Below are 12,948 nucleotides of genomic sequence, written 5' to 3'. Positions count from 1 at the left end.
CATTCTTTGGGGCCAATCTCTCTGGGCATGGAACTATGCCGTGCCGTGTCGATCAAAATGAGCTGTGATTTTTAAAGTTGTGAAGTATTTTCAGTGATTCTCTCATGTATCATGCCAAATTCTCGACTTGGGGTGCCCAAGATTATGATAGTTGCTTTTGGGGCAGTTTGCTTTTGAGTTTTTGCTTTTGGGGCTCTGCTTTTGGCATCCCTTGTAAGAATAAAAAGGGCCCAAGGGCCTCACTCTTCAGAGCATCTGGACGCAGAGTTTAAGAGCAGAGGTCCCCTTTGAAAGTTCTACTTTGATCAAACATAAATATAAAAGAAATACCGAAAGGGGTGTCAGTATTCGGGGCCAATCTCTCTGGGCACGGACCTACCCCGGCCCATGTCGACCAAAGTGAAATGTGATTTTTAAAGTTGTGAAGTATTGTTAGTGATTCTCTCGTGTGTCGTGCCAGATTCCCAACTTGGGGTTCTCAATATTGTGACTCACTCATTTATCCTATGGGATACGATGTGCTATTGGTCAGATGTGCACATCATCGCATCAGCTAGAGATTGAGACTGACAGATTTTGGAGAGTACCAACAGAGGCCACAAAATGCCAGTTGTGTCATATAGAGCCAGAGACAGTTACATCACATTTGTCATTGTCCTGTATACTATGAGATTCGAGGCTGCTTTCGTTGTCTATTCAAAGAGAGCTTTGGACCGTTGGCTAGAGTCATGAGATATCAGTATGAGAGATGCCTCGGGTTTTTTTTGCTAGAGGTGCGCAGACACAACGAGAGACGCTTGAGGAGATCATGTAGTGGGAGATATTCACAGAGGGAGATCATTGACTTCTATAGAGCAGAGACTCTGCAGCCAGACGAGCATGCTTCACAACAAACTTCAGGGCCCACCCATACCAAAGAAATATTAGTTGACAGAGCCATTGAGCTCGAGCGAGCTAGACGCCCACGTCTAGGAGGGCGACCACGACATCGACGGAGGCTCCATGCATGTTTTCCTCACCAACATGGGGCTAGCACTATGGACTATGTTATGGCTCATCCCAGTTTAATACCATCTATTCAAGTTCTTAAAGTTGGCCCTAGACCTGTTGGGGAAGCAGTAGATCACGCCCTCCTCACATTACAGTTTTTTGTTCCAGTTTAGTATAGCGCTGCTAGCCCAGGCATCTACGTATACTAGATACAATTTTACATTGGAGAATGACTTTGTCTACATGGATAGTATTTATAGGCACCTGGCCACAGAGTAGCTGAGATGCCCATTAGAGGAGCGTACCCAGATATTTACAGATACTTTACACGATAGAGCAGATACTTTACAGATACTTTACACACCCAACTCGGGCACAGACGACGTTTTGGAAGTATGCCCCATAATAGTTGGTATGATGAGGAGTGTAGAGAGACGAGCCACACTTCAGAGAGAGGTGCTCCTGGGGGCCATTACTCATAGACAATCGCAAATAACCTTCCGGCGCCTAGTGAGATGGAAGAGGACTTATCTTGCTCGACTAGAGGAGTAGTTGTACAAGCTATTCATGACCCAGGACTAAGGCGAGGCATGGAGATTTTTTCATGAGCATTGCAATTTCCTCCCCTCCGGCTATCACATCAACCGAGATTTAGCGCATATATGCAACATCTCTTTACATAATTCCAGGACAGCAATCTCTACCCGACCCTCTGAAGCCATGCCCACATACATGCACTCTCTTTACCACTAAAATGGTAAAGAAATCCACTGCATTAGGAAGAGGATGTGGTCTAGGAGGGTCTCTTTATTTTCCATGAGATTATGGAGGTGATTTACATTTTGACGAATAGGTGTATGCCATGTGTGAAAGAATGGTGGGTGTGTAAGAGAGGTGTAAGAGTGGTCAATGGATGCACTTTTTTCCCTCAAAAGGGAGGTGGACGACTTTATGATTTTCGGCCTTCTGTAACTCTTACATACGATCTCCGATTTGAGCGGAGATTATAGATCTAAGATCTACACGCCGAGCTCTTTCCATAGATATGTTACATGATATGCTTTTGCCCGCTAGATTTTAAATTTCATTTTGGGAAAAGAAATTGAATTCAAATAAACTAGCCGTTTTGCCTGTTTGAATTCAAAAACTTTCCTTTGATTCTTTCTTAATACTAGAGGTTTGACTCCCTCAAATTGCCAAATAAAGAGGCCCTCCTAGACCCCATTCTCTTCCTAATGATAGGATGAGGACAAGGAGAGCATATGATCATGATGGATTGATAATGGAGCACTTTATACATGCTAGAGATATGCTTGCAGAGCTTCTTACAATAATGTTCAATTGAGCCATGTGTGAGGGTTTTCCGGATACTTGGAGCATGTCTACTATTGTGCCTATCTTCAAGGCAGAAGATCCCATGATACCGGAGAATTACCGTACTATCATGATTGGGCACACACTAGCTAGGTTGTATACATCCATTCTTGAGCAGCGGCTACGTAGATGGGCAAAGAGAGCAAGCATTCGGGCATCAGGTCGGCAAGTTTCAGGAGAGGCTTTTCTACTCTTAATCATATATTGGCACTCGCTTTCTCTACACTCCGGTTCTCCCTATCAGGCAAGGTTGTGCAAAGTGTCTCCAATGATGGGGGCGCATAAGAGGGGCCATACTCCCCAATTTTTGTAACCATGGCTTGGAAGTATGGAGACCTATTACGAATAGAGAAAGCCAATTAGCATGTGATGTTTTACAAGATAGTAGCAAAGAGGCTTTGCAATATTTCGTAAAATATCAAATCTTGCACTCAATCAATGTGGTCGTGGTAGAAGCAAGCAAGCAACCTATCCACCTCTTCCTTCAATTTGGAATTCAAATTCTCATCAAAAGTGGATTGGTGGCGAGGATGGTTGGCAATGGAGATCCCCGAGGTGAAAGGAGCACACATGTGCTTGAAAGGCCAAAGGCAAACCAAGGTTGGGAGCCGCCCTCTATCTCCACCAATGGCGGTTGCTCTCGTGGTCTCACATGGCGGAGGATCAATGGCAACATGCCGGCCTCTCTTTGCCATCTAAGTGGCCTCATAAACCTTGAGCTTCTCAAGAAGCTCTGCTCTTTTCTCGAGCGTGATGCGCATGCAAAACTTTACCTCCTGACCTGCTTCATGCAATAGGTACACCCACACTTTGTTGGCGCTAGTGATTCTCTTATACCAACAAAGCTTGCAAGTCCATGCCCTTGCACCGCCACCTATGACCTGATCAACAAAATTGACTTTGAATGGTAGGCCGCCTTCAAGAGGAGCCGGCTTCAAGAGATGCCACGGATGCAGAGAGGGAGCTTGAGCAATGAGAGATTACGACCTAGATAATAGCGAGGGAGCTTGAGCAATGAGAGATTAGAATTTCGATAATAGAGAGGGAGCTTGAGAGAGGACAGGGAACTTGAGCAATGAGGAGTAGAGAGGGAGCTTGAGGCTTGAGCAATGAGAGAGTAGAGAGGGCACCAAGCACTTGAAGCTTGAGAGGCCCTTGGGCATCGGCACTTGAAGGCTTGAAGCTTGAGGAGGCCAAGCCCTCCCTTTGGTAAGCTATTGAGGCCCCAATGTTCTTCAAAATTCCCCCTAAATCATGGTGAAAATAGCCCCAAGAGGGCTATTTTAAAAACAGTCCTAAAATTGGACCGTTTCAAATGGTCTGTGACCGCTGGTCGTCTCATTCCCGTTCCTAACCGTCCGATTGTCCCGATGGCGTCCCCGGTACATCTGGTTGTGCCCCTGCCTAACCAACCCTCTGCGGTCTGTTCCATGTCGTCCCTGACCACCGTACAGCCGTCCCCATTGACAGTTGTAGCCATCTGAGGGGGGGGACAGTATAGACATTCTCAGATTTGTTACATCCTGTAGGTGTTGTGTTTTTGCGGGCGGGTTGCCCGCTTGCTGTACATGGTTTGAGGAGGCCTACCGACCACTAAGTCTCTCTACTGTTGCATGTATGATCTTGAGAAAGTACTTGTCCTGTCCTTCTAGGCTTCTTGTTGCATGTTCTAAGTACTGTTTCACGAAACTCCAAAACACTGGTTTTCGGTTTTTGTTTCTGCCATGTCCATTTCGGGTGGTGACTATGCTGTCTAGCATTCGTCTCGCAAAGCTGATGAGTGCCCAGTCTTGTCGAGTGAGAAGATGGGAGGAGGGAGGGAGTGGTGGAGGAGGAGGATAGCATTTGGGTTGTGATTTAGTTTCTTTTTGTGTGTGTGTCTGTGTGTGTGTTGGTTGGTTGGGGGAAGAGGGGGGGGGCTGGAAGTTAGAGCTGGGGATGGGGGGCAATGATGTGGAGGTGCTTGCTAGAGGTGGAGATGGCAGAACTCTTGAAGGGTCAGCAGCCGGAAACAGGCTGAAACCGGGAAGTCGACGTCCTGGGCAGTCACAACAACGGTGGTGAAAGGCTCATTTGCAGCACCTGGGCCACCATCTTCAAACTCAAGGTGGTAGCATACTCAGCCCTAGTCTGCACATCAATGATCTTGCCCACCTTTGTGAGGATGCCAGCATGGACCAAGTCTCAAAAGTTCGCATTCCGACAAGCTTGCGGATGAGTGAGGTCGGGTGGTTGTTGTCAACCTCAACTGTGCTAAACTTGCTTTCTATTCCAGCGAAAGAGAAAGTCGAAGGGCTGGACTTTGAATGGTCAATCAAGGGGCTTCATCAAAGTCCCTCCGTGAGGGCATGGCAGGATCATCCATGTCTACTATTGCAGGATGAAGAGTACAGGCAAAGTGAGAGGGCTGGCAACCCAAGTAAAGAGGAGGGAGTGAGCGAGGGGGAGAGAGCCCGAAGTGTGCATAAATGAATGGAAATGTGAGTGTGGGGGATCGAGAATGTGTGCATAGGAGCATGTGTATGAGCCTGCATGTGGAAGTGAGTGCAGGATCGGGCAAGAGAGTGACTTCGCATGCGCATGCGTGTAGAAAGTAAATCTCCTTCGAAACAATGTAAAACATATGAAGCTTGTTAATAGAATTCCATATGAATGAAGTACACAATGTACCATGCAGCTGCTCAGAAAACGTTGCTCTCTTTTGACATGCCATATCAATTTCATATTGCTCATTACCTTGGTAACAGGTTTGATTTTCTCAGCCTTTTCCAATAAAACTGAAAGCTTTTTGCTCAGGCCTTTTTTCTGCATCAGAAGCTCTTCGTTACCCCTCCTCAGCTCTGCCAATTCAGACTCCAGTGCACTTGAAATCTGTGAAGCCTTTTGAAACTCGAGCTCTTTGCGTTCGCTTGCATTTTTTAGCTTTTCAAGCTCTCCAAACTGTTGCTTTAAAACAAGAAGTTGAGATTTGGTAGTGCTTGCATCGTCCTTAATTGCTTCTTGCAGCCCTTTGATTCTCTCCTTTGCGGCAGTGAGCTCTTCGTGCAAATCAGGGCTTGAAGAGAGTTCTACAAGCATCCGATTTACCTCAGACTGAACGTTTGCTAAATGTTTCTGCAGTTCTATCAAGTCGTGATCAAGTTTCAATCCCTGATCTACCAAAGACTTCTTATTCTCATTGCTAGACATGGCCTGAAGATCTTCTTTAGAGCGCGCTACGCCACTCTCTTTAGCATTGCGTGTAAAATCCTGTGTATTTGCATTCTTTATGAAGATATGCTTATCATGATTTGCCTCGTCTCTCACATGATCCTTCACAACATTTGATGAGTTTGTTTTATCTTTGCCCCATTTCTCAGCTTCAGATTTGAGCTGGGCCTCCATCTTCATTGTCTTCTCTCTCATCTCTGATATCAATACCTTCAAGCGTGCAATCTCAAGCACTTCTTGAGGGTCTCGTAGCTTAATTTTCCCAGCTGGCCTTTGGAATTTGACTTGAGTAACATCTGAAGATTTGAACAAATTAATGTGAGGACTTATAATAGGACACAATCTGATAAGGTGAACACATTCATAAAAGAAGCATTGCAATAAAACTCTGTTGAATTCATCAGATACTTGATCAGGTAAGTTGCAATCCATAATAAAATTTCTTATTATGGAGCCACTACTATGCAAACAAAATCTGAGTATCCAATCTGAACACAATTAGGCATAAATTGAATTTCTTAGTAAGGACTTGAACACCACAATTATGAAGACAAAAAATGATTATCTCAATTAGGCATGAATTTTCAATGCCCCGTTGAGATCAATTCCATGAACTGTTTGTAACATTGCTTTACGCCAAATTTTCACTCTGCCTAATCTGTTGGATATATCAGGCATCTGACATTAAGCCCTATAGATGAGCATGCAATGCAATCCTCTACTCCAAGGCAAAGGAGTAGAGAGTATGAAAAATTTCTTTGTAGTGAGTGGAAGGACCCAATTACGCAGGCAAACTCTGATTTGCCAATGCGACTACCATTTGGGCATACACAAATTTCCTCCGATGGTTGGGACGTAGTCCATGGGCTGTGTGCTTGATAATGCCAACTTGAATTCTCCTTTTGGACGATGCATCCGCATCTGATGTTAGGTCCTTATTGATTAGGCATAATCAATAGGAAATTTAGCTCTTATGACTGATGCATCAGGCCTCCAACGTTCGGTCTGTTGGTTTGAATGTAGTCCATGGGTTTTGTTTGATTATGCTAACTTTACTCTCCTTCTAAACGATGCGTAAGGCATCTGATGTTACGTCCCTATTGATCAGGCAATATCGACAGGAGATTCAGCTTTAATGAATGATGCGTCAGGCATCCGAAGTTACATACCTTTTGATCAGAAGATGAGCTTGTAATCCTAAACTCCAAGGCAAAGGAGTACAGAGCTACATCAAAAAGGGACTACCGTTTTTAGAGATTATCACTCTTTGTTGAGATTAAGCCACTGTATGATTGTCCTTAATTACACAAAATTGTCACTTTGATGATTGCAATTTAAGGAGAAGTTGTTACCCTTTTGCTGGTTGACCTTGAGCTCAAAGCTTTTGATTAAGTCAGGCAACTGGGTTGAGGCTAGAGTATGCATTTTGCTGCGATCGTCTACGAAGTTCTGCACAGAATGAGAGGCAAGGGTTACGAATTGAATGCAATAATCGATTTTTGACAGCAATTAAGAGTCGCTATGGGTACCGCTCTCTCATGAGCTTCTGCGAGCATTTGTAGCAGCTCAAGTTGCTACTCGCAGAGCGCAATTGGGCATTGAAGTATGGCTTTGCCGCGCTGCAGGGACAGGGATTGGAAAGTGATCACGACGACGGTCTCGCCATCGCTATGCAGAGAATTGGTATGCATGTGTGCTGATTGCAGGAAATATAATTGATTTAGATAATGCCCATTGCCCTCACAAATTTTCCTTCTTGTTTAAAAGCAACAGGTAAAAGCATTAAAATGTCCTTTTCACGATTCAAATAATGCAGGGACAATTATTATTTTGCGACAATTCTCCAAAAGTTTTATTACCCCCTTTTTTTTTGGTTAAGTCGTTCTTTATATTCATGTACATTTGTTTAAAATAATCGGAAATACGTTTGACTTTGTTTTTTGAGAGTCAGGAAATAATATAATTTTTATATTATATTATATTTTATTTATTTATTTATTTGACAATATCTCCGAAAATGAGCACAGATAATGGCCTTTCATTATTTGATTTGGCACCTCTTTGTTTGTTGACACGTGTCTTTGAGGAAATGTCCCACATTTCCAATGGCTGAGACGCTTTGAATGGATACGTAAAGTCTGGTCCCTTGGAACAGCGTCCACATTATTTAGTTCATTTTTTCTAGCTTTCAAAGCGTAACCATTTTTTTCCATCCGCAAAGGATCCACCACCACCTTCTAGAGCACGTTCTCACTTGCAATAACAACTTGAATTTTGAGGGAACCGCCACTATCGTGAATAAAGGGTAGCATGTACATAGTCTAATCTACAATATAGCAGGTTAGCCCCCCCACCCCGCCCCCCCGGTCACTTGTCAGGTACACCCCCAAAAATAGATAGCTCGTGAGTTCAAAATAACGGTATCTTATTTGGCAATATTTTTAAAATTTAACATTACATTTACAAAAAGCATTCTTCTTGCGTTTTGAAATAGGTAGCTCGTGAGTTCAAAATAAGGGGTATTTATTTGGCAACATTACATTTACAAAAAGCATTCTTATTGTATTTTGAAAAAAAAAGTAATTTTCTTAAGACAAAGAGGTCATTTTATTACCTCGTAGCTTGTAAGTAAAGGAGTTTTAATTAGAAGGCTCCCCCACAAGGCCAGTTTGGGAGGGCCCTCAAATTGCCACATAGGTGCCCCATAGCATGTCAATGGAGCCCATTATCACCACAAAAATGAAGTTGGCTACTACAGTTTCGTTTGGGGATGCTTCAACCACCCCCCACATAAAAGTTTCGCTTTCTGTACAAAATGCAGTAGGTTATCAGGATCAACATCAAACACTCGATCACTCGAGGTGAATCAAGGAACGTGAAAATGGTGCAATTCACCACAAACGTGCCCACCTCCCTTTTAAAGGGCCCATAAAGGCAAAGAGGGTCCTGTAATTAAATTGCCCTCTAAGGAGCTTATTGGGGAGCCCTCTTAATCTTTGAAAGCACGTGATATAGATGGTTTCCTATAGATGAACTTCTCGATGCCCCCTCCCTTCTCCCAAATAGGATTCAACAATCTTTATCAAGTTACTTTTGCAGATTTCTCTAGAGTACATTCAACATCCATTTTGTAGCATAGCATCTTCTTGCTCTAGACAAATGAATAGTATCTCACCACAACTCGTTGTTGCTCTTGCAAAAATGCTCCTACATGTCTATTTTTTGGAAGCATTATAAGCTTGGCATGATACGATCTGCATACTATGTTGGGTTTTGCATAGCAAAACGGTCCTTGTATGTGCTCATAAGGAAAGAAGAGAATATTGTTCAATTGCAAGGTACTTTCATTTGTTTGAGTATTAAGGTAATATAGCTCAAAGATCTCTTCATCTTTGTGCAAGGATCCTTCATCCACATGAAAGTTGAAGTTACAAAGGCTTCAATCATCTAAGAGTGTGGCAAAGAAGAAGCAACTATGTGAAGCTGCAACAACAACTGAAAGCAAAGAAGGTTAAAAGGCTTTGTCATAAGAGACAACCCATCTAGATTTGAGTATCAAAGGTTTTTACATCATTAAAGAAGGGAGAGACCTATTGCTAGAAGACAAAAACAAAGGATTATTTGTGGCTTGCAAAGGTGATTTCTCAAGGATCCCACCACAAGGCAAAAGGCATCACCCTATAAGCAAAAAATCCCCATGGCACTATAAAAGTGGTTTTGCATTGATCCTCCTATGCAATCATAATTTGAAAACACTGCTAAGCACCCATTACATAATGTGCAACACATGTATCCCACTACCTCATTATCATGGAAATTGATGGGAAAGTTGTCCCCTTTAATGGTTGCATTGAGAGGTTTGTACTCTACACAAAGTCACAACTTACAATTAGTTTTGGGTGTCACCACTCAAGTCTTCCATGGATAAATGCAATCTGCATCAAGTAGCTTTCTTACCTTGAGCCAGGCTTCTTGTTGAACTACACCAAGTCATTGTGGCCTTTGCACAACTGGCTTTCTTACTTCCTTCATTTTGATATGGTGCTCTACCACAAATCAATAGCTATCTTTTCATGGCCATCGATGAAGAGAGCTGGGAAACCCTTCAACATGCATATGTTGTGCATGTTTAACAACAAACAAACTAGAAAACAACATTTGTTGTTCACTCTTATCGAGCAATGTTGGCCCATCACCTTCACAGAGATGTTGCTCTCATGTGTCATTGTAAATTCCTCCTTGGATATTGCAATGTAACTAGTGGAGAACGCATCCACAATAGTCTCCAAATCCATCTCATGTGGCTTCCTTGTTCTCATGTCATAGAGAATTTTCTTACCCTTTGTGCCTTGTATTTTAAGCATGCTTGTGTCTCAATCTTTCTTTTCCCTCTTTGTTAGGATCACAAACACATCCACATCTAACTTTGTATCAAAGGCTTTCACTCTAACAACATTCACTACACTCACACAATGTAACTTTAAGTTGTTAAGCATCTTTGCTTGCGATGGTTTTGGCCTGCTCTACCCCTCTGATCAAATCACACATCCACATGCAAAACTAGTAGCAAATCAACTCCGATCAACGCCAAACTTGGCAGGCACATTACTTACTAGGTCAAAACACTTTTAAACCAGCAACCTCAAATTTGCACACTAGGCAAAATCACGATTTTCTTCGGTAGCAAAATCATGTAGGTTGTCGAATTTGATGCCGGACACACCTACTATGTGCTCCTAAGCGTTGGGAATCTAATGCAATTGATGATATCTGAATATAACGCTCGGATAATGAGATATGTCACCTGGAAGGTCGTGGGAGTCGGTGCTCAGATCTCACAAAACGCTTGCAATGTAGATATCGACATGTAGAGATCCCTGAGGCAATGCGTTGATGCTCTCGGCTTGTTAATACGAAAACCGAAAACATATGAAATCTTGACAGCAAGAGAGTGCTTATGACGTACAGAGAAACCTTATTTGTTTATTTACGATAATAGAACTTATTCTTCATAACGTTACAATGTTGCATTTTATACCCTGGCTAAGGGTCTTATATGTACAAAGGCTAAAACTACTTCGAAAATAAGTGACCTATCTAGGCAAATTGTCTAGCTTATGATACATCTTAGAAGCGCATAGCCGTGGATTCCATATTGATAAATAGTAAATTGGTTTTCTTGTGGAAAAAATTACACTTTCTGTTACAAGGGCTTAAAAAACCTCTCGAGAATCTCCTTCTCTTGAGCATGCATCTATTATTGGAATCTTCCAACACTCCTCTCAATAAGGAATCTTATGTGAAGCTTTCTCTGTCTCCATGAGGAAAGTGAAGGTTGGCAATTGTTTCAGTATTTGCTTGTGACCCCACTTCTTTGGTATTCTTTTTGTGTTGTTCTGTGTAGCTCCTGTATAACCATCACACCATAGTAGCACTTTTAGCAAATTTCAAAGCTATTCTTGCATTTTCCTTGCCTCTATGCATCCATTTAGCTTGTTGATTCTCTGATTGTTTTGAAATGGCTATATGATTAATGCAGAATACACAAAAACTTGAAAAGTTTTCATTCATACAAGATTAAGAAAATATCACAATTTTTTCCAAGCTATGATGGATACAAACTTGTTTTGGATTTGGACCTCATGGGCTTGATGTACACTGTAAGAATAGGCTTTGGTACAAAAATGATGAAATTTGGCTAAGTGGTTTGGCTTGAACCAGGGTTTTCATCATTAGCTCTTGTAGGCTTAGACGTGAGCTTTTTGACTTTTGACCTTACAAGAGTGATCTATCAACTCTAGCCAAGATGGCTATCTGGTTGAAAATTTTGTTGTGTGTGTGATCAACTTCTGTGGGAAAAAAACGCGATTTTTTCCTCAACCAAGAGACATCATCTCCGGTTGACTTCAAGCTTTGTGGGCATGTTCCCCATGGTGTTTTATAGGTATTGAACCATCTGTACTACAAATGTGACCTCCCATTGAAAAAATTTCTATCACTTTTGGACTTCTAGCAAGGTGAAACAATCAGGTTCTTGGCAATGGGTAAGTCCATTACATTTAGGACCGTAGGCATTAGTTTCTAGGTTATGGTAAAGCATTCGCTAAAACAAAATCCGACTTTGTTCAACAGGAATAAGGTAGAGAAAAAATTGCGGTTTTTTCCTACCTAGCACAAATATACAAATTTTCTGTTATGTGACTATTACCACATGAACATATACTCCCTTGAGACACACTTGATGTGTCACTCCATATATTGGAAGCCATTATTGCTTCTATCAGCCATTTGTTATGTGAATGAAGCTATGACCATTGTCCTGAACTGTAGGTTGAAGCCTGGTACTATGTATGATGCGGGACATGATGTAGTAGCCTTGTAGAAGCTGTGTACTGAAGTTTGACCCCATTCGGATGTCATTTGGATGAATCTTAGCGATCTTGATGCTTTCAACATTCACGAGTTCATTTGCTTGTATCACTTTGCATGTAGAGTTTCTCGTGAGACTCATTCAAAATTTGGTAGATTTGATGCGCGTTGGTCCTATGTATGCATGCTCAATCAATGCACGCGAAATTAATGATGTACGAGAGGTGGGTCTTAAGCTAATTTCTTAAAGGCATTCGACAGTCAGGTTGACCTGGTCCCACATTAATGAGCACGTACCATGTAACAAGTGTTGTAAGTTGGCAACATTTTGTTGAATCGATCGAAGTTGAACAACTACTTGTCTTGAATTTGTGTTGGAAATTTAGGGACACCACACCATTATAGTGAGTCCTGAATTTGACGAGTATTGTCGTGTCTTTGAAGCACTTCTAGGGATTCTGGTCGCCAGGGGATGAATATGTCTTTTTGTTTCGGAATCCACAATTTCTGAGCGGTAACGAGCTGCCTCAGTGGGGTCACTCAATAATTATGTGACTATCACGTGAGTGCAACAGAAAGGGTTATTAAATCTTATTTTTCTCACATTTTCACATACAGAAGGGTACCATAAAATGGAACTAGGAAAACTTTTTACAGATTGAATAGAAAAAGGATGCATTTTATTTGTCAAAATTCACAAATAAAACGTTTTATAAATAGTCCTTGAATGCACGGATATACACAGTTTATACATAGTGAACCCTCTTTACCCCCCCCCCCCCCCCCCCCCACCCCCCCAAGAGCTAGTTGCTTAGGTATCCCTACCTGTTTGTATTTAACTACTTGTGTTTTCTTGACCTTGTATAGATGACTCGTGGTGGATCATGCTTTGTTGCTTGTCTTTCCTTTGTAGCTTTGAGTGAATACCGTGGTTGACTTCGTGTTTGCTCAAAAAAAACAACTGGGCTTTTGGTACCCAAATGAAGCTTGCACCAATTCGTGGGG

At 42.1% G+C, this 12,948-nt stretch overlaps 1 protein-coding gene across 6 annotated transcripts in view; it reads right to left on the bottom strand.

Annotated features, from left to right (window-relative positions):
- The window catches only part of LOC147423602 (protein CHUP1, chloroplastic-like), a 55,039-nt gene extending 47,736 nt beyond the window's left edge, over positions 1-7,303 (bottom strand). Inside the window, exons 1-3 of one of the 6 annotated variants that reach the window (XM_086502253.1) lie at positions 7,104-7,303; positions 6,927-7,023; positions 5,101-5,870 (exon numbers count right to left, since the gene is read on the bottom strand). In XM_086502253.1, coding sequence (XP_086358379.1) covers positions 5,101-5,870; positions 6,927-7,023; positions 7,104-7,130 — 894 coding nt within the window. In that variant the 5' untranslated portion in view covers positions 7,131-7,303. The remainder of the gene's footprint in view (positions 1-5,100; positions 5,871-6,926; positions 7,024-7,103) is intronic. The other 5 variants (XM_086502254.1, XM_086502257.1, XM_086502258.1 and 2 more) reach the window with 5 other exon arrangements.
- Positions 7,304-12,948: the final 5,645 nt, after the last annotated feature.

The sequence above is a fragment of the Adiantum capillus-veneris genome, chromosome 26, assembly GCF_014529385.1.
Source record: "Adiantum capillus-veneris isolate H3 chromosome 26, ASM1452938v2, whole genome shotgun sequence".
NCBI lineage: Eukaryota > Viridiplantae > Streptophyta > Polypodiopsida > Polypodiales > Pteridaceae > Adiantum > Adiantum capillus-veneris.
Note: the sequence above shows the minus strand (reverse complement) of the source record. Positions and strands in the feature narration are given on the sequence as shown.